Below are 18728 nucleotides of genomic sequence, written 5' to 3'. Positions count from 1 at the left end.
ATCCCTTCTCATTCTGGATTTAAACCAGCCTTGGACAGCAAACTCTTCTGAATCCATTCCCCTCTTCTAATACAGCACAGAAAGATATCTTGTATGCAACGGGAGGATGGAAACAAGCCTTCAAAGCGGGCCTTTTGTGCTGCTGCAGAAGCCATTGATGTAGATGAGAGAGGAGAGATTCATTTGCTCATGAGCTGAAAGCTGTGTGCTCCATCTCAAGAAGTCTGCCAGAAGCAACTGCAATGGTTTTATACATCCCACCTAATATGCCCCAGAGAAGGGACTGTCTGGGCATGCTGCCTCTGGGTACTGCAAAGGAAAGAAGTTTTCTGTTCTGGAGACACAGGCATGTCACAGATTGTACCTGGATGATCATATGAATAGAGAAAAGAATTTATAAAATCCCCTAATCCCCTGAAAGAAGGCAATGAACAGAACTTTGAGACCCAAATGCATGCTTTTTCTTCTCTGCTAAGTATGTGTACTAGCAGTTCCCAACTCTTATACAGCTTAAGTCTGTGCAATGAAGGACAAAAGAACACAGAAAAGTCTGTGTTATGCGGAGCACCAGTCTAATTCTTGGCACGAGGAAGAGCAGAAACTGTCCCAATTTATGCTGGTTGTCTTCTATTCATAGGTGCATCGGGCAATGAAAGAGTATCTGATGGAAACTACTTTGGATGTCTCCCATATATGAACCAGAATTTGGTATAGGAAATGTTATGATGGTTTGTTTCTCCAGAGGAAATCCTTCACTGGTAGTTTTAGGGCTGCTTTGTAAGTGAATAAGAATGAAATGGATTTCAAATATTGAGCAATAACTCATCTTCCCCCAAACCCTGTCCCCTTTAATATTCTTCAATCAAGTCTGATGTTTTTGCAATTTTGATGATGGAATTTTAACTCTGAGTACGGAAGTTACATGTATAGTCACTCTTAAATGGTATCAGTAATGCTGGTAGTTGACATGTCACTACACTAAAATGCTTTCCTACCTGCAAAAAAATTGTTCTTGCCAACATTTCCTGAGGAACCGAAGGACCTAAGAGAGTGATTTTTTTTTTCATACTATTGCATATATTGTATTACGATAATATATATGATTTAAGATGCATCTTTTTTTACACCTTATGGTGGATATCTACCACTTTAAACCTTTAAACCTTATTTTTCTTGGACTTCTATCCATTGATAAATGGGAAGGATTGTTCCTGTTAGCAAACTGGAAAATCAGGGTAACATAAGTGTTAGACTTTAAATAGAAAATTCAATTTACTGTATGCTTGTGTTCTGAATATCTAGCTATTTTTTATGGAGTCTGTACTTGCATCAAAAATGCTGGATCCTGATAAATAAAACAATGCGAAACCAGAATATATGAGTACGTAACACCCCCATGAGGGTTATGTTGCAGGAGAAAACTAAGTTAAGACAGTTAGACATTACAGTTTCTGTATTGCTTAAAATAGCCATTTAAAGTGCTTGGGGTATTAAGTGCTCCTCCTAAGGTACGGGAAGTGAGCAAAATGTTGTAATTATTCCTGGATCACTATTCCTTCCTTGCCAACCAAGGAGAAAATGAATTTTATCTGCTATACCTGGGTCTATGTTTGTGCTTGATTATTAAACCTATAAATGAAACCGCAGTACTCTGAAACCATTAAGAAGTATTTAAATGGATCAGGAGAAATAACAACTTCACTCTAATTTCAGTTGCCTCACTTATCACTAAAATCGATATAATGTAACATCTTGTTGACCTTGGTCTATCTATTTTTAATGCAGTTTTGGAGTTTTTTATACTCCCTGTGGACATTAAAATGTCCGTAGGGAATTCAAACAACAAAAGCACTGAACCAAAATGCTACAATTCCTTCTAACGTACCTTCCTGTACATCTCATTATTTAAACACTCCTACATGTTATCGCTCTCCAACGTTGACTGTTTCCCCAGTCCCAAACAAAATGCCTCAGTTACTTCTAGTTTTTTAAACTTATTTATAGCCATATAAGCATTTTTCAAGAATTCATACACATTATACTACATTAAAACATTTTTTCTTGAATGATTTAAAAGTTTTAATAGCATCTTAAATTTCTCTTGTGCTTAACTCAAAGGGCAAGTACTCCCGAAAGTTTTGAACAATAAGCCCTCTAAGTCCTGAAAATTAGAGTCACTATGTATTTCACCAGATTTAGCTGAAAACAGCATGACTGATTAATTGTATACGTTCATGATTTCTTGAAACACCGACAGTCTGTCTATCACCACATGAGAAGTATAAATATAGGAAGAACTTTGTCATTTTACATCAAAATAACATGATCTGTAAGGACTTTTGATTTTTAGGCAAGAAGGTTGGAACAAGGAAGTAAGAATTTAAGGATTAGTTTGCTATTTTCAAAATAAAGACAATCTTTTTGAAAAGGTAAAGGTGCTGCTAAAATAAAATTTCTCCAAATTCCCTATGTGCATTATTTGTTAAGCTAAAACTCCCACTGACATGACAGAGAGAAGAGCAGAGCAGAACAAAGGGACCATCTAATAATAAGACTCTGATGACAGTTACAGGGGTAACTTCTTACACAGAAACACAAAAAGGACAATGCAGAGATATCACAGATGTTTCAAATCTTTCTGATTTGATGTGGTAGCCAAATATTCCTAGGACCTCTTGAGATATGTAATTAGCTACCTGTGTGGTCTCTGTCAGATACACATGTGTTTTGGTTATCTGGGTAAAGCAAATACAAATTTTTTCATACATTCCCTGCACACTTGCAGAGGAAGCTTCAGTTTTCTAGTTCATTCAATATAATGTCAGAAAGTCTAAATATTTAGAGAGATGTTTGAGTTATTGGGACTGGTCTAGCTTACACTGCAACATTAGAAGTCACCGAGCAGCAAGATAAGAAATCTGAAGAAATCACTTATGGTGGTAACATCTGACCTCTGGTCCAAAGAGCAGCGCACATCTGCTTCATGAGGGTGGGCTATGTCCAGGCTCAAAGGGCCGCCACAAGAAAGTGTCCAACCTTCTCACCCCTTGTTGGCTGGATGTTGGCATGGGGTGGACACATGAGGGTAAAAGCCAAAAGGCTGGGCGTCGCCAAACCTGTCCTTCCACGTCACCAAAAATGAAGGACACCCTGCAAACTTAGTTTAAACTAGTTCCTGAACCTACCTTTTTGCAGGATTAAGCACTGTATATAATGCACATTGATCCAGTTTTGATGTGTTTATTTGGTGTGTACTGAGATTTCAGAATGGGTGGCCAAACTTGCTTGTTACAAACTTCTTAGAAGGCTATGGCTTAGGTTAGAAGAATTCCATGTCAAGACCTGTGTGAAAAGCTGCTTGCTAAGTTTACAGTCAACAGCTGAGTTACTTCAGATGGGAAATAAGATAAAACCAAAGAAAATCTTTGCTCTTCTCCAGAAATGTCCTTTACTATCCTACAGTAGAATAGTCTTTTCAAGTGGTAAATGAATAATACATTCCACTAATCACCATATACCCTGAAAATGTTTTCACAGAATTAGAGAACTATTAAATGAAATATCTTCTATACACTGACCACATCAAACGCAGTGAATACATGGCAGTAGTGGTGATTAGTCTTCAAGTCTTTAGTGATGTACGCAAATGTAGAAAGGTCTTCAGGGTCTTGTGCAGCACAGGAAATGTTACGGATTTCATGTTCAGCAATAATATTCTGTTTAAAAAAAATATTTTGAATCAATTTAGGAATTAAATGTAAAAGAACAGTAAAAGGTGTGGTTTTAGATTTGCATTTAAGTTCATCTGCTGTACTGAAGTATTTCAGAAGTTTCTTAGTAAGAGACTTAACACACCCCATGTGTGATCTTACACAGGTCACTGGAATTTTGACCCTCTTCGACGGTATCTAAAATCGCCAATAATCTGGTAGCAAACAATTACATATTCTAGAGTCTTTCCTATGAGTCTACTTGAGTTTTGTATAGTTTATTCAGTATCCTATGATAGAGACATCTTTCCTGGCATACAGCTGTAAATACAATTTCAAAGCACTATATGAGCATCTTATGATGCCGCTGGCTTTCTGTGTAATGATCACTACATGACACTTTCAGTCTACTGACAGACAGGATCTGGCAAAACCCAACAGGCTCAATATCCAGGTGTTTGCACATGTTGTTTGACAAATTTCAGCTATACTTTTTCAAGAGAAAAAACCCACCAAATATCACTTATAATTGAAACCCTGAGCTCTTGAAAGACTTCTACTAAATAAAAAGATAACTACAGGAGGATCTGGCAACTTTTTTCCACTTACTGACACAGCATCCTGTAAGAGAGATGTAGAAAAATTAAACCATTCATGCACCGAGCAACACTACTTGCAACAGCCAATGTAAGCTATAGCATACTACTGAGATAGAGGTGGGGCATGTCTGTCCAATGAAATAAAAAGAAGCTGTCTTAAAGCTTTGGAGAAAATTATGGATATTCGTTACATAAATTGTTGGTATGCAATTACTGTGTTCAGGCCAGAGGAACCATGAAGCCAGAGAAGAAGATACTGCAGAGTGGCTTATGATTAGGCCTTGCTTCAGCAACACACTAATTTCAAATGATTTACTGAAACAGAAGAATGATACGTTGAATGTGAATTTACTTAGCGGTTAGTTCATACGCTTCTCTGAATTGTGGCGCTGTTGGCTGCAGCTCTGGCTTGTCCACAGACACCCAAAGTGAACAAGCCTGCTGCAGCGTGACATCGCTATTGCACCACAGAACGTGTGACATCTGTAGTGTCTTGGTCCCTCCCAGAGCCACCGTTTGCTGCTGACTCAGTGGCTTCTGTTCAATTTAAAACAAACAATCTCTGAGCATCTCTGGTTTTCCCTCACCCCTCTCCCTTCCTTCCCATCTCTTTTTTTTTTTTTTAAGAATGGGAAATATATGCAACTAAGTCACTTAAGATGATTTGCCGTATCATTTTTCATTTGCTAAGTGGCAACTTTCCTTCTTGCATGTAGGTGTCAAGTTTTCAAAAAGACATATTAATGTATTAATGTATCTAATTGAAGAAATTGTGGCTTAAGAAAAATCTTAATAAAAAGCATTCCAAATTTCAATTTATGGAAAAAGAAAGATAAGGAAACTGTTACTGAAGAAATGAAATAATCCTCTTAATCTTAAATTGTTGCAACATACTTGATTATCTCTGTTTAATGCATTATTCATAAAAATGACAAAACCAGTACTTATGTTTCAATATATGCCAATTTATAACGACATGTATAATCTCTACTTAACAATCATTTGTTTTTATGTTACTTTAAGCACTTTATTTTCTTTGTTCTTGAATTGATAACTTTTACCCCTCAATAAAGATTTTTATGAGAATTACAATTATACCAAAACCAGGGATTTAGATATCCTCAGATATGGCTGTAATACACTATCACTGATGTTGTACTGGCAACATTATAGTTTAGAAAGCAGAAAGAATTAAAGCTTGGGAGGTCTTAAAATCACGTGAAGTATTTATGCCAAATCATGAGCCACAAAGTAATCATCTGAATTTATGCAGTGTATGTGAAAAGAGCTCCGCTGTGCTGAAACTTTTCCTAGGTGACCTGGGGTTGACACAGGGTTTTGCACTTTAGTCAAAACATATGCAGATTGTTTTAATGTTTTAACTTGAAATCAAGTGAAGTTTGGAAACATACTCATATCAAGTTTGTTTTGAATAAAATAAAGTATACCTAAGCTGAATCTTCAGGATGAAAACTAGTAGTGAAATTCAGCTTTTCCCTAGCTTCTATAGGATATCCTCTGTGATCTCCTCTCAAAATTAAACATGTTCTCAGTTGATGTGTTTACTGTTTCCTAGGGTCACTACTCCAGTAGACCCATAGTCTTATTCTGTAGAAACTACAAGGCTATGAACCATCTCGCTGTTCTGGGTACGCTCCTCAGGCACTGACCGACACTGCACAGCCGTTATTCTAAAAATTGTCACTCAGTTTGGCAAGAGGAACCCCTGGCACTTCTCAAAAAGCAGGGAAGCTGAAAGTCGCTTCTGGTTCTGCCAAAGAAATACCAAGAATACCTTGGAGAGATCAGGTTTTTGCTAAGCAGCCTTCCTTTTGCTTGGTATTTCGTGTCAGCCAATCCCCCTCCTGGCAGAAATCATCCAGAAGTTAGGGTTAGCTGTGACCCACAAGAAAATTCTGCAAGCCTGCTTTTTCCTAAGCAGCAATTTCTTTCTGGCCTCACTTGCAAAGAAATGGTGTCATGTCAAAGTGGTGTCATGCCAAGCTTAAAGGCGCCACTGAAATAGCTGTTGTGGAATGAGGTCAGGGCCCCTTTGTCACCTGACGCTTTGCCTGCTACAACTTGGAATACAAATTCTTAGCTTGGTGGCACAAAGGAAAAGGATGAACAGCCATGAGAGCTGAGTTTTCAAGCACATAACTGCTAGTTATTTTTGTCATTAAAAAGTATACATTGCTAAGTGGTGCCCAGCGCTGTCAACTATAAGCTCATATGGAAGCGGTACAAGTCTGAATAGGATCTCACCTTAGTGCTAATCTGTTTTGGGTCTTGAAGGAATTGGGTACAGCACACTGTGGACAAGGATGATAACAATGCTCCTGGGAGAGTTGCAGGCTATTACCTGGTTTTTACAGAACGGAAAGGCAGTGCAGATTTTGAACTGGAGAGAAAGCAATCTACCACTTGAGAAAAAAAAAAAAACAGGACTGTGGCATTATTTACCTCCATCAAACACATCTATTGCACTACTAGGCATAAGATTTCAGTGGGACTGGTCTAGAGCCACCTAGTGCAATTTGCCAAACTTCTTTCAAGTTTCCATCTTACGTAAGATTGTATGCACTGTGCAAAGAAATACTGGAAGGTCCTTTTGTTCTGATTTTTTTTGTAAACCTAAGGGCATTGCAGTTACATCCCTTACACTACAGAGGAGATTTAAGAAAGCTGAAAACAGCCTTATCCAAGTTAGAGTTAATAGCATTACGATGCCCTGATTTATGCCCTGCACATCAGAGAACATAAAGGAAACGAGGGTTGTAGAAGCTCAGTTTTGGACCAATGGAAGAAAAAGGAGCTGACAGGAACCCCTAGCCTCTCTGCTCTGGCAAATACGTCAGACTTGACATAACAGTAATTTCACCTCTGTTTTTCTTTCATGCCATCTTCTAACCCTAGATATGGCTTCTGAACTTTCGCAGAAGTTCACAAACCTGCTTTTGTTCCTTCACTTAAAACCCAGTTCTAGTTAAACACCTTTAAAAACTGACTGACTTGGCAAGTTTGATGGATGCTGGGTTAGATGTATCATGTGGTCTGAATGCTCAGCAACACAAAGCAGTTATATACATTATTAACCTGGTTAGGTAGATGGGTTGTCAGATTTATTTTTTTTATATTGCTTAGTTTTAGTCACATAACAGAGAAGGATAATTCCTTTTCTATTCATATGCAAGCATGAGTATGGGCTGCATTTTCTTGCCATTTTAGAAACTCGAAGAAGATAAATTCATGCATTTACTCTTGCTTACAGAGCTTGTATATTTTACTTTGGCTAAGCAATAACTCATTGCTCTATCCACCACTGAGTTCTCTGACCTCTCCATTTCTGCTTTTATTTTTTCCCTTTTTTTTTTTTTTTAAAGATGCAGGATGTATTTAAAAATGTAAGAAACAAAGCACAGGGTCATTGCCACACAGGAAGATGAAAAAAATATAGAGTAACAACTGTTAGGAAGATGGTGCAGTTCAGGGAGTCAAATGTCTAGTACCAGGAAAACAGCTCTCAGAGAGGCTCTGATATTTGAAAAAGACATTCAAGGCTCATGTTTCTTATTCTTACAATGACTGGCCCTGGATAAAACCTTGCATCTTTATTCTTCATTGAAACATCTTTTTTTTTTTTTTTGCCAAAATGATATTAATGAACAAATATATATATATATATTCTGCATATTTAAGGACCTGTACATAGGTAAGAATGTAGTAAAGGATTCCACAGAGGCCTCCTGCCAAATGTCTTTTGTGATAAGCCTGTCTTTTAATGGCAGAAGTTTGAACACAATGTTCCATGAGCCATTAAATGAGCCATTAAAGCTGCTTCACTTGTCCTCCAGACTGAATTTCTGGAGAATAACAATGAGATTACATCTATTTTGAAGAGAAGAGAAAAAAAGAGGAAAACAAAAAGTGCAACTCTGTCCCCTCTCAGGTCTGGTGCTCTTACAGAGGCAGCCTCATAGGTATTCCTATTTGTGAGAAATAAAAGCTAATACTGAACAATCGCACATACCTTATTTGTTGCATCAATAAATTTGACTCCCTTGTAAGAGACGGACAGGACAATGGTTGGTACTTTCTTCATTTGTTCTGTAGACTTCTGAAAACAAAATGAAGATGTTGTTAGAGTTATGCTGCATTGCAGGAACACTGCTTTTTCTCTTCTTCTGGGCAAAATACCTAAGTTAAACAAAAGGTACGTGTCCAAATATTTGCCTTTTGAGCTGACTATGCTCTGAGCTTTTGAAATAGCTGTCTTGTAGTTACAAAACTAAAAGGAGCTTTACAGTTTGTTGTGAGGATGGTAAAAATTCTTTTTTTTTCTTAGCACAATGGGAATAGAATGAAATAAGTTTGCTGGGCTTAAAAAGACCAGTCATAGCAATCAGCATTGCCCAAAACATGCACGTTTAAGACATCTATCTGATATGCCCCACTCATCACTGCCTCCCCTCCCCATCTGTAAAAACCAACAGTGTGGTACTTCTTGTAGTACTGTTCCTTTGCTGCAATTAGTTGTTCTTTAGAAATATTTCACCCCTTGCCTTCCTGAAGTTGTATTTGTGACACGAGGTATCCCTGCAGCCCTCTAGGCCTGCCAGTCAATCTGTCAGTCCAACGTTGTAACTTGTCACGTCTAACCGTCTGCACTTCCTCGAGTGCAGCTGCTACTGGAAGCTGCTTTACACATGAATTAGCACCGAGGCTTATTCTGTATTCCCTCAGTGCCAGGTTCTCCTACATACAGTTCATGTCTTCTTATAAGGATTTTTTTTTTTTCATGCCAGTCTATTTCTGTGTGCCTTCAACGTGATGCACACAGAAAAGGTATTTCCTGCTGAACAGACTGGGCAAATATTTGAAATAGACTTAAGCCCTAAGCAGAAAAAAACATTGATTAGTTTACCGATTAAATTTACTAAAACAACCTCAAAAACAACCAAACAGAAAACCAAATATGGCATAATAGTTTATAGCTGATTTGAATTCTTTTAAGGTGGAAAGCAATAATGGTCTAGACTATTCTATACAAAACTACTGTAGATAAATAAAGTGGATAACATTCAGAGAACACTCACTCATGGGAGTATCTGCAAACAATCACAGAGATCAATCAAACATTATCTCAAGAGGAAAGAGTAAGCTCAGTTATAGTTAAATACGAAGAAACCAGCACACAGAACAAGTGTAAACACATTGAAAGGTCTAGAATTGGCACCTAGAAAGATCATTAGAGCAGCTGAACAGAAGTAGCAGCAGTGGTTTTGTATTCTTCAAGAAAAATAAAACAGCATAAATATAAGCTTGAAAACAGACTGTATCTGAAAAAAAAAAAGTTGGAAAAATAGGTGATGCTAACACTAGAGAGCAAAACGAACAAAAGATTAAAAGAAAAAACCCTGTAATCAAGTCCCCTTATTAGATCTCATTCCTTCCAGAATCAAGTGAGATTCCATTTTTGCCAGCATAAAATTCAAAACCAGAGATCCAGCTACGTTCTGCAATTAGTGTCCTTGCCATGAAGGCTAAAATCTCTAATTAAAGTTTCAAGGAGAGCCCCACCCATCCGTGTAATAGAGAGGACTGTTGCATCTCTCAGCATCAAATGACAAGAGACTCAAGACAACAATCAAGTGTCAATTTATCCCGGGGAAAGCTTCTTTCACCCAGGTGGCTAGGCACTTTTAAAAAATGAAAGCTTAAATGGTAAAACATCTTGAAGAATCTAAACAGAGTCTGAAGGAAGACACTAATCTGATTTGCACGGCTCTGAACTGAGTGAAGAAAGAAATGGTATCCCTGCCAAAAGCAGAGCAAGTACATACCTGTCTGTATGTTTGCGTGTGTGTCTCTATAATAGATCTCAAGTGAGCCTTTTCATAAGATTCCATTTCAATGCACAGAAAGCACGACAGTGACTGTACGGAAGCTGCAGTGCATACGTCTATCAGAATAACAAGCAATATACCCCGCATATGCTCAAAACCAGACAAAATATTCACCATATGACAACATCACTTTAATCATCTAGCAACCCAGCAATCATCCAACTCTTGTCCTTTCTTTCTATCCCGACAGCTATGCTCAGGAGCTCTTTGTCTCCCATTTTGATTATTGTAATTATCTCCTTCCTCGCCTTCTTAGCAAGAGAATTCCTCTTCTCCTCCAACACGCTATACAAACACAGCTACTAAGGTTCATTTATTTTAGCTTATTGGTCTAATTTGCACTATTTTCCATTTGCCATAAAGGTGAAGCTTCCTGTTGGCAAGGCCATGATGTACTAATCATCTGGGAATCCTCTTTCATCTAGACCAGTAGTTTGCAATTTAATCATCTTATCTGCTCCACATTCACCTGGGTTTGTCTAGAGCAGACCTGATCTTTACTATTTAATCGAGGTTGTGAACTGCCAGAAGACTGTATCTGAGTGAAACAGCTCATCAAGATACTATTAAATTATAGCTGGCAAATTAGGAAATGAATCAGAGGATGACGGACGTTTGGAATTTATTAAGCCAAACTGTCTGATCTGGTAAGGAGCTGGGGGTGTCCCTTATTAGCCTGTAAACCCTACAAACCCCAGGATTTGTGCAAAGGTGTTCAGGAAGATGGTACTCCAGTGCAGAAACATGGTTTTGGGAAACAATTCTGCACTTGTACCACCACTGCAACAAACAGTTGGGCAGTGGAATAACATCCTTTGTTATTATGACACTACTATCATGACAAACACCCAGCTCTATTCCCCCTGCTCAACTTGCAGTGATACAGTAACTGAAGTCCACCATGTAATTACTATTTCCAAGCATTTTCCAAACTTCAACAGTTTTGAGTTGTCATGGTAAGCTCACATTATTTGCTTGCTGTTCCCTTCTTTTTAATGGAGGAGGTGGCTGCCAGGATGTGTAACGTGAGTTTTCAGAGATACAATATGAATGCCATTCACTCAGGCAGTGTAAATGCTTTGGCTCTAAATTCTAGGATGTTGAGATGGAGTCCCACAGCTTTCATGGTCAGACATTTCACACCTCTGTGCAGGCCAAGTGGGCATCTCTGCCTGTCCCTGTGACCAGAATCTAAGAAGAAGGTGGGACACAGGAGTCAATATGCCCTTTCCTTGGGTTTTTCAAGTTCTAGCCACTGTATCAACTCTGTGAGGACATGATGAGATGACAAAATATTCTTGTCCATCTGGTGCCTCTATGGGAAGCATATGGACTTCAGCCAAAGTTATAAGAGTCACAGCTGAAGGCTGGCATTGGATGTCATGTGCATGCTGACATATGGTCTACTGCTCCAAGGCATGCTCATACCATAATGTCAGGATTAGATTTTTATCTCATGTAGAAGGAATCATAGTGACAGGACCCTGTCTTTGGGCAAGTGTTCACTAGCCTGGAACTGGTTATAGTTCCTATGAACTCCATCATTTGTGACTGTAACTTTGGCTCTTTGTTTTAATACACTTTTTTAGGAGAATCATCTGGATGAACAGCAAGGATATTCCAGGCTCGTTGCCAGCACCTGTCTCTGATCAGCTGGTAGTCTACCTGAGGACAGATGTGCATGCCCTGTCTCCTTAGGTGCACTGCTCCTGCAGCGAAGAGTCTTAATGCTGCACAGCCTGCAATGCCAGAGAGACTGAGCTTTGGTCCCGCTTCTGAAATACTTCCTACCAGACAGGTAGATGACTATGTGGAAGTAGGCCATGTGTAACTCAAGAACCATAAAGCAGGCTTGACTGCAGACACAGGAAGATGGAAGAAAGCATGATGACCCTAAATCTAATGTGACATATAGCCAGCTTTCCCAGACCCCCCCAAAGAAATACAGCTTCTTTTTCCTCTGAATAAACAGTAACAGGAATAGCAGTCTTTCCTGTATTGTGAAGCAGCTGCTGTGATGAAGCTGCTTCACCCTCTCAGCACCCAGAATGGAGATCCGTCCAGTGGATGGAGGTGAAAGGTGTCTTCTGCATAGTTACCTAGTTATCACAGTGCTTGCTTTTACAATCAAGGTCTGGATTTAAGACCCTTCTGAATTTGCCTCTGAACCTGCTGCTGCCATTATGCAGGACAGTGCCAGAACCCTGAACAGCCTTGGACAGGGCTGCTCCCAATTCCTCTTTTTGACACCGGTTATAAAGGGATGCAAGAGCAGTGGTGCCAGAGAGAGTGAGCAAGTTCAAGCTTGCATCTGATCTGGTTTATGATTTTCTCTAGTTTCACTGAAAGAACCACCGTACTCACAAGCAGACTCTCTGATTTCCACAGTACAGTATTACAAATTGTCTTAAGGGGGTAAAGCATTTCCACCTGTATTTAGATTTTGAGTTAAAGGCTGCGTAGAACTGCTAGACTGCTATTTAGAATATAAACTAAAATCCAACTCATTTGAGACCCACCCAGCCAGTGTGCCTAACAAATCACGGTAATTAACAATGGCTTAAGAGGCACAGGACTTTGTTCAGTGAATACAGCAAAATAAACTAGTGGCTTATTTTTAAAAAGCAAATACATGCAAAGACAAAATCTATAACCCTAATGGGCATTTAACCCTTTCAAGACAAGATTGCACTGCAATACCTTGTTCTGTGCAGAACTGAGAGAACCAATCCAACACTTTTGAATACTCCTGCATTGTACAAAACATGGTGTCTCTGTGCACACACACACACAAAGCAGCTAAGTAAGAAATTCAGGAGCACACGTAGAATGGTGTCTGAGTAAGATGCTCACACATTCACTTGATATACTGTAGCACATGGTGTAATCCAGCCCACTCTCAAAATACTTTCATCTCATCTATTTATTTCCTGCCAAGAGGAAATGGGATACACTGCTACTTCTACTTTGCCACGTTGACCACTTTCCTGTACTTATATGTACATTTATAACAGGATTACTCAGCTTTCATACAGTGGCCAAAATGAAACCATGTTAATTTTTAGGTTTTACTGCATATGTAATTATACTCTGTCTTGCAAATACACAGCAAAAAGACATTACTGAACTATGCCAAGTCACTAACAATTCCATACATACATTTTGAGTACAAGTTTATGAGCCTGTAAAATCTTAAGGTTTCATCTTTGCTTTTTACTTTTGCAAATGAATCTGCTAACTCCGTCCTATACTGGTTTTTAATAGCTATCTGAAGACTGTAGCTGGCAGTTTTACTATTCAACTATGCACTGGAATCCACTTCACTATAAGAATCCGAACATGTTCCCATACTGGTAGCAACTGTTAATTCCAAATGGCATCAGACTACACATTTCAAAATATGTACTGGTACCCCCTATTATCATACCCATAAGTCCATTACTTATTTAAATCTTATGAAGCCTTGCTGAACAGTTCCTTTTGAGTGAATCACTTTGATGATATCATGCATGAGATGGAATTGAAGTAAAAAGTCAAAGTTTACATTTGACCAGTTAGTTTTGAAACCAATTTTGAAACTACAATCTGCCTTTTAACAAATATTTACTAACTTCTCTCAGTCCAAAAGGTTTAAAAATGCATCACTGACATAATTTAATACCTCTTGGAATAAGATAGCATCTGTAATCCCTGTGGTACAAGACTGTTTACTTTTCTACAATTAGTGGATGCCTCCAAGCTACATCATTAACATGAACATCGCACTGGGGATGCACCTGCAACTCATCTACTTGAGAATGAGAGGTTTTTTGCTTTTGCAATATCTGTACACACTCATCTGCTGCCGAAAGGGCACTGCATCCCTCCTGAACCTTGGATTCCTTTCAGACACAGAGTTTGAGGACATATAATCCTCTGAAAAACATGGGATGGCATAATGCGGATGTGCATAAGGACTGAACGACTTTAAGACCTCCCACCACTACTTTTTTCCTTTTGAGTAATATCCATGTGCCCGTTCCACTGCAGGCCCTCCCAAAGCAGTGGCCACACGAGAGAAACAGAGCTACAAGTCCCAAGAGAACAGACTGAAGAATCTAAATTCTCAAATACAGTGTTTGATCCCGACATGGTATTTGCTAGGCTAGTTTCACTAGCAGGCCTATGGAGGATGCTTCTACTTTTGGGGGGGAGAAATGAAATGGAGATTGAAAAATAGAAAGGGATTAACAGAAGCAATGCAACTGCTGTCTATATCCAGGTCCTCCTTCTTTATGTAAGAAATGAGGAAGGAAAGCCCCAGAGCCTGCCTATTTTCAGTGGAAAAGTCAACCCGGTTTCATCTTCCTCTTCAGATATAAAAGAAGCAGATTTTGTAACAATTCCAACTTTGACATTTTGGTCTTAAGTCAGCAAGATATTTAAACACCTGCTTTGTGAATATAATTCTGTTGCTGGCTCCCCAGAACTTTGATTTGAAATGTAAGAACCTCTTTTTTAACAAGAAAACGTTTAAGAAAGATCCATAATGTTCAGGAAGGTGGCAGGATCCAAGAACGAAATCTAAGTTCCCTACTGCTGCAGTAATTCTCTGATTGGTTCAGAGTGTGTGGCCGATGTATGCATTGTTAGTGATTCAACATCAGTGCAAGGAAAGTCTACCTTGCCACTGTACTCATGCCAGTAAATATAAAACTGTTCCCTTCCTACCTGGTCAAAGAATTCACATGTGTAAATGCCAGATGGAGTCCACTGTAGAGACCAAGTCTCTTCCTAGCTACAATTAAACTTTATTCCTTCTCTTTATTTTGATATAAACACATTTTATTCTCGTTTCATGTTCCTATGGTGATTTGAAGTGAAGGCAGTAATCTGATTGAAAACATAACTTGTAATATTTCCTATTCCATGCTGAGAAAGATGAAAGCTCTTAAGTTCTTGACGGAATCTCTCGAACATAATTAATAAATCTATTGTGGCCAGGACAGCAAGATTTAATCTCCAAGTAGCAAACAAAGGTCAGTTTACAGCAGGTGGGGAATGGAGATAAGGAGACAGTGTTGTCGACTGCAGAGGGAGTTTGCGAGAGAAAATAGCTGGAAACAAATAGGAAACCATAAAATATAAATCCATCCTTGGAGTGCAAATATGTGAATGGAAAAATAAAGTATAATCCCTCTAATATGCACAGTTCTTGCCAAATATTCATGATTTTGGATGGCTGCAAGAGTCTGCAATTTGGGTGGGAACAAAAAGCATGTATAACCTTGGCCCCTGTGCTGAGCTCAGCCTATTGCATCTGCATGATTTTCCCCAAACAAATCCATCATCTGCGCTGCTGGAGCACACTGCTGCACAGTGCTGAGAAGCACAGTGGATAAACCAAGAAGAGTTATTAAGACAGAAGTTCCCAGGTTCTTTTTTTTTTTTTGGTTGCTTGGTTTGTTTTTGTTTGTTTGTTTGTTTGTTTAACATATTATAGCAGATTTAGGATCTCACTTCACTCCTAGGCTATAAGAGGAGGAGGCTGCTGTAAGCCCTTCTGTGGAGAGACACAAGGAATATCCACATGACATTTCCTTTGAGAATCAAAACTGTCAATTGCAATAACTGAAAGCACAGGAAGCATCTACGACTAACAGGGAGGGTTCTGCAGTCAGCAAACATGTCATTTTTGTTGTTTCTCTGTATCTATGAATGATTAAGGAAGCTCAAGATACTTTTTTTCACTGGTAGGCTTCTTTGGTCTTTGTGCATCTGCTGATTGGAAGACATCCAGTGAATATCAACACTTTTTTTGAGGAGCATTAGGTTAAAGATGGAGAAGCTAAAGCTACATTGACAGAAAAATTAGGTACCTAATTTTCACACATTCTCCTTAAAAGCCATTCTGTGGCTGACTCCATAAAGATTAAAAAATTGCAGGGACGGACCTCAACACGGCACCAGGTTATATGTGACATACTTGCCCCCAAACATGTTTCATATTGCAACATGCTATAGATTTGAAATACATAAATGCGAAAAAAAAAGCAACCTAAAATTAAAAAACATTGCTCTACCAAATTAGTACAACCCTATGTAAAAATCTTACTGACTCTAGAGACATTGGATAAGGGGACAGAATTCAGTACCTGAGAAGCAGTCAAATAATGTATCTAGCTTTTCACTTCTTTTTTGTAAGTGCAATGTGCCTTTCAGTACATTTAAAGTAAAATGTAACTATAAAAAAAGCCACATTTTCAATAACAGCCCAGTGGTACTTAAATACAATAATGAACATTACAGCAAAACTTCAGAATGACTTAGGACAACCTGGACTCCCAATTCATAGACACCAAATTTCAGAACACAACCAGAGGGAGAAAGTTTTAGAAAGAGACACATTTTTCTCACTGGGAAACTGATGTGAAAATAATAATCTGTTCCCATTAAGTCAATGCTTTTTGCTTCTAACTTGAATAGGAATATGATTAAAAGGACTGTGTAGAAAGAATAGATGAAATCCTGGTTAAAAAGAGTTTTATTCAAGCCTCTTTGCAATAAAAACCCCTCAAACCAGAAAATAAAAATTCTCACAGCACAACAGCTTAAAAAGAGAATGTAAAAAATAAATATATAATACAGGGATGGGGGTTTTATACAAGTGCCCTGTATGGCACTACAGACTACGAGCGCAACTCCATTATTTTTATAGAAACACTGTATTTTAAATTAAATTTGTTTTCAAACACTTATTTTTTCAGGTATATAATTTAACTTTGCCAAATTTATTACTTAAAAAAAATATATCTTAAAATAACTATAAATTATTTAGAGTGACTCTTTTGATGTTAAGCTTCCTACTTCAGTCAAATAACTTACTGAAGTTGCCATATGCTACTATGGTGTCAAATTCTGCCCTAAAATCTTCACAGGCATGTGCCTAAAAAATTGAACTGCTCAGTCTGACAGATTGAAAGCTGGATTGGAAGAGGGTATGCTTGCAGCCTCAATTAATTCCCCAGAACACGCGTATGTAACTGTAGGTCCCTCTGTGTCAAGTTGTGGTTTTTTTTTTTTTTTTTTAGGAGTTTAAGCCCAGGTAAGGAATGATTAGCATGTAAGTAGCTGAAAATCCACAGATTTTCAGGCAATCTAGTAAGGGTGAATTACTGCCAGCCCTTAGCTAAAACAGACTGTACAAAAGTTTGTGTGCTGCAGACATGCAACCAATAGGAAATGGTTGTCTGATTGCATGAATTTTACACATCTTCCAGCTTTCTAATTGATCCGAATTCTACGTCTAGTGCTCAGAGGCATCTTGAATAAAAGGCTTATGATCCACAGAAGAGAGGATTTCACTCATTCATCTGCATAATTTTACACATTGGGTAGATTACCAAACAACTATATTCTTCATTAATTAATCATGCCAGGCCATGATATGTTCACCATCTCTATGAACAGGTGTGCTCTTATTACAGCTATAGTTGGGAATAAATCATGTAGCTGGCCTGTGGCTTGTTTTGAGTTTCCAGTAGCAGTATGTTTCTTGGAGACGATGGATCCTCATTGTAATTTTCTACAAACCAGTGTAGGCAAAGAGCCACAGGAAAACGTATTCTTACCAGTTTGAAGGAAACCTAGCTGTTTTTCTACCGTCAGATGAAACTGAATTAGATCCCTTATCATCCTTCAATCAATAAGCATGTAACTCATAATTAATGGGAATACTCATGTGAGTGAAAGCACCGATAGGATTATGTGACTGGAGGATTAGACGATACTTAAAAAACATTGGCTTTGGTAACATGTTAATATACTTACTAGCACATATTTTCACATAGTAAATTCAGTCTAGACTATCATATACGAGCTATAAATTCTGCTTATAAAAGAAATGTGATGTAGGCATATTTAAAGTGTGCAGAAAGTACTTCGAAACATACTCAAAGATTCAAATGAAAATTTATACATTTGTTTTTTTCTTAGATACCACATGTAAAATAAAAATCTACCCTTAAATTTTGGTATTACTTGAAATGAAGATAAAAGGCAGAGCAGACTTCCTACTGGATACCAATGTAAATGCAAGGGCAATGGAAAACAAATGGGTAGCAGAACATTATAAAAGCAAAAAAGGCACAGTACAAATAATCACAGGTTGATATTATATATTACGATGACAAAGGAGTAGGTTTACTAACTTACCCTCATCTTTGCACACGCATCCTGTGTTGACTCTGTGCCTCTTAACTCTTTTACCAGCATAGAACCTAAATACTAAAATGAAAATCCATTAAACTTAACTAAAATTCCAAAACAGATAAACATCTGCAGAAATGCAGTAAAAACGCCTAAAATCCCATACTGGTAGCAGTCAACTCAATATATTTCTTTAGAGTTTTTCTTACTCTGCATTTCTCTGATAAATCGTTTAATCCAGTGTGTTAATCAATTTATGAAACAGGAATGCACAGCAACAACCATATTGAATCGGATGGAGCTCATTGAAACAATATCTGAAAGTC

At 38.1% G+C, this 18728-nt stretch overlaps 1 protein-coding gene across 18 annotated transcripts in view; it reads right to left on the bottom strand.

Moving 5' to 3' along the window:
* Window positions 1-18728, bottom strand: part of ANKS1B (ankyrin repeat and sterile alpha motif domain containing 1B) — a 437905-nt gene that overhangs the window by 6490 nt on the left and 412687 nt on the right. For 17 of the 18 annotated variants that reach the window (XM_033010256.2, XM_033010249.2, XM_033010247.2 and 14 more), the window contains 3 exons: window positions 18409-18480; window positions 8340-8426; window positions 3579-3716 (listed from right to left, as the gene is read on the bottom strand). In XM_033010256.2, the coding sequence (XP_032866147.1) occupies window positions 3579-3716; window positions 8340-8426; window positions 18409-18480 (297 nt within the window). Of the gene's footprint in view, window positions 1-3578; window positions 3717-6574; window positions 6733-8339; window positions 8427-18408; window positions 18481-18728 lie in introns of those variants that run through there. The other variant, XR_004409587.2, reaches the window with a different exon arrangement.

The sequence above is a fragment of the Tyto alba genome, unplaced genomic scaffold (assembly GCF_018691265.1).
Source record: "Tyto alba isolate M040663 unplaced genomic scaffold, T.alba_DEE_v4.0 Super-Scaffold_2, whole genome shotgun sequence".
NCBI lineage: Eukaryota > Metazoa > Chordata > Aves > Strigiformes > Tytonidae > Tyto > Tyto alba.
This window is presented reverse-complemented; position numbering and strand designations above follow the sequence as displayed.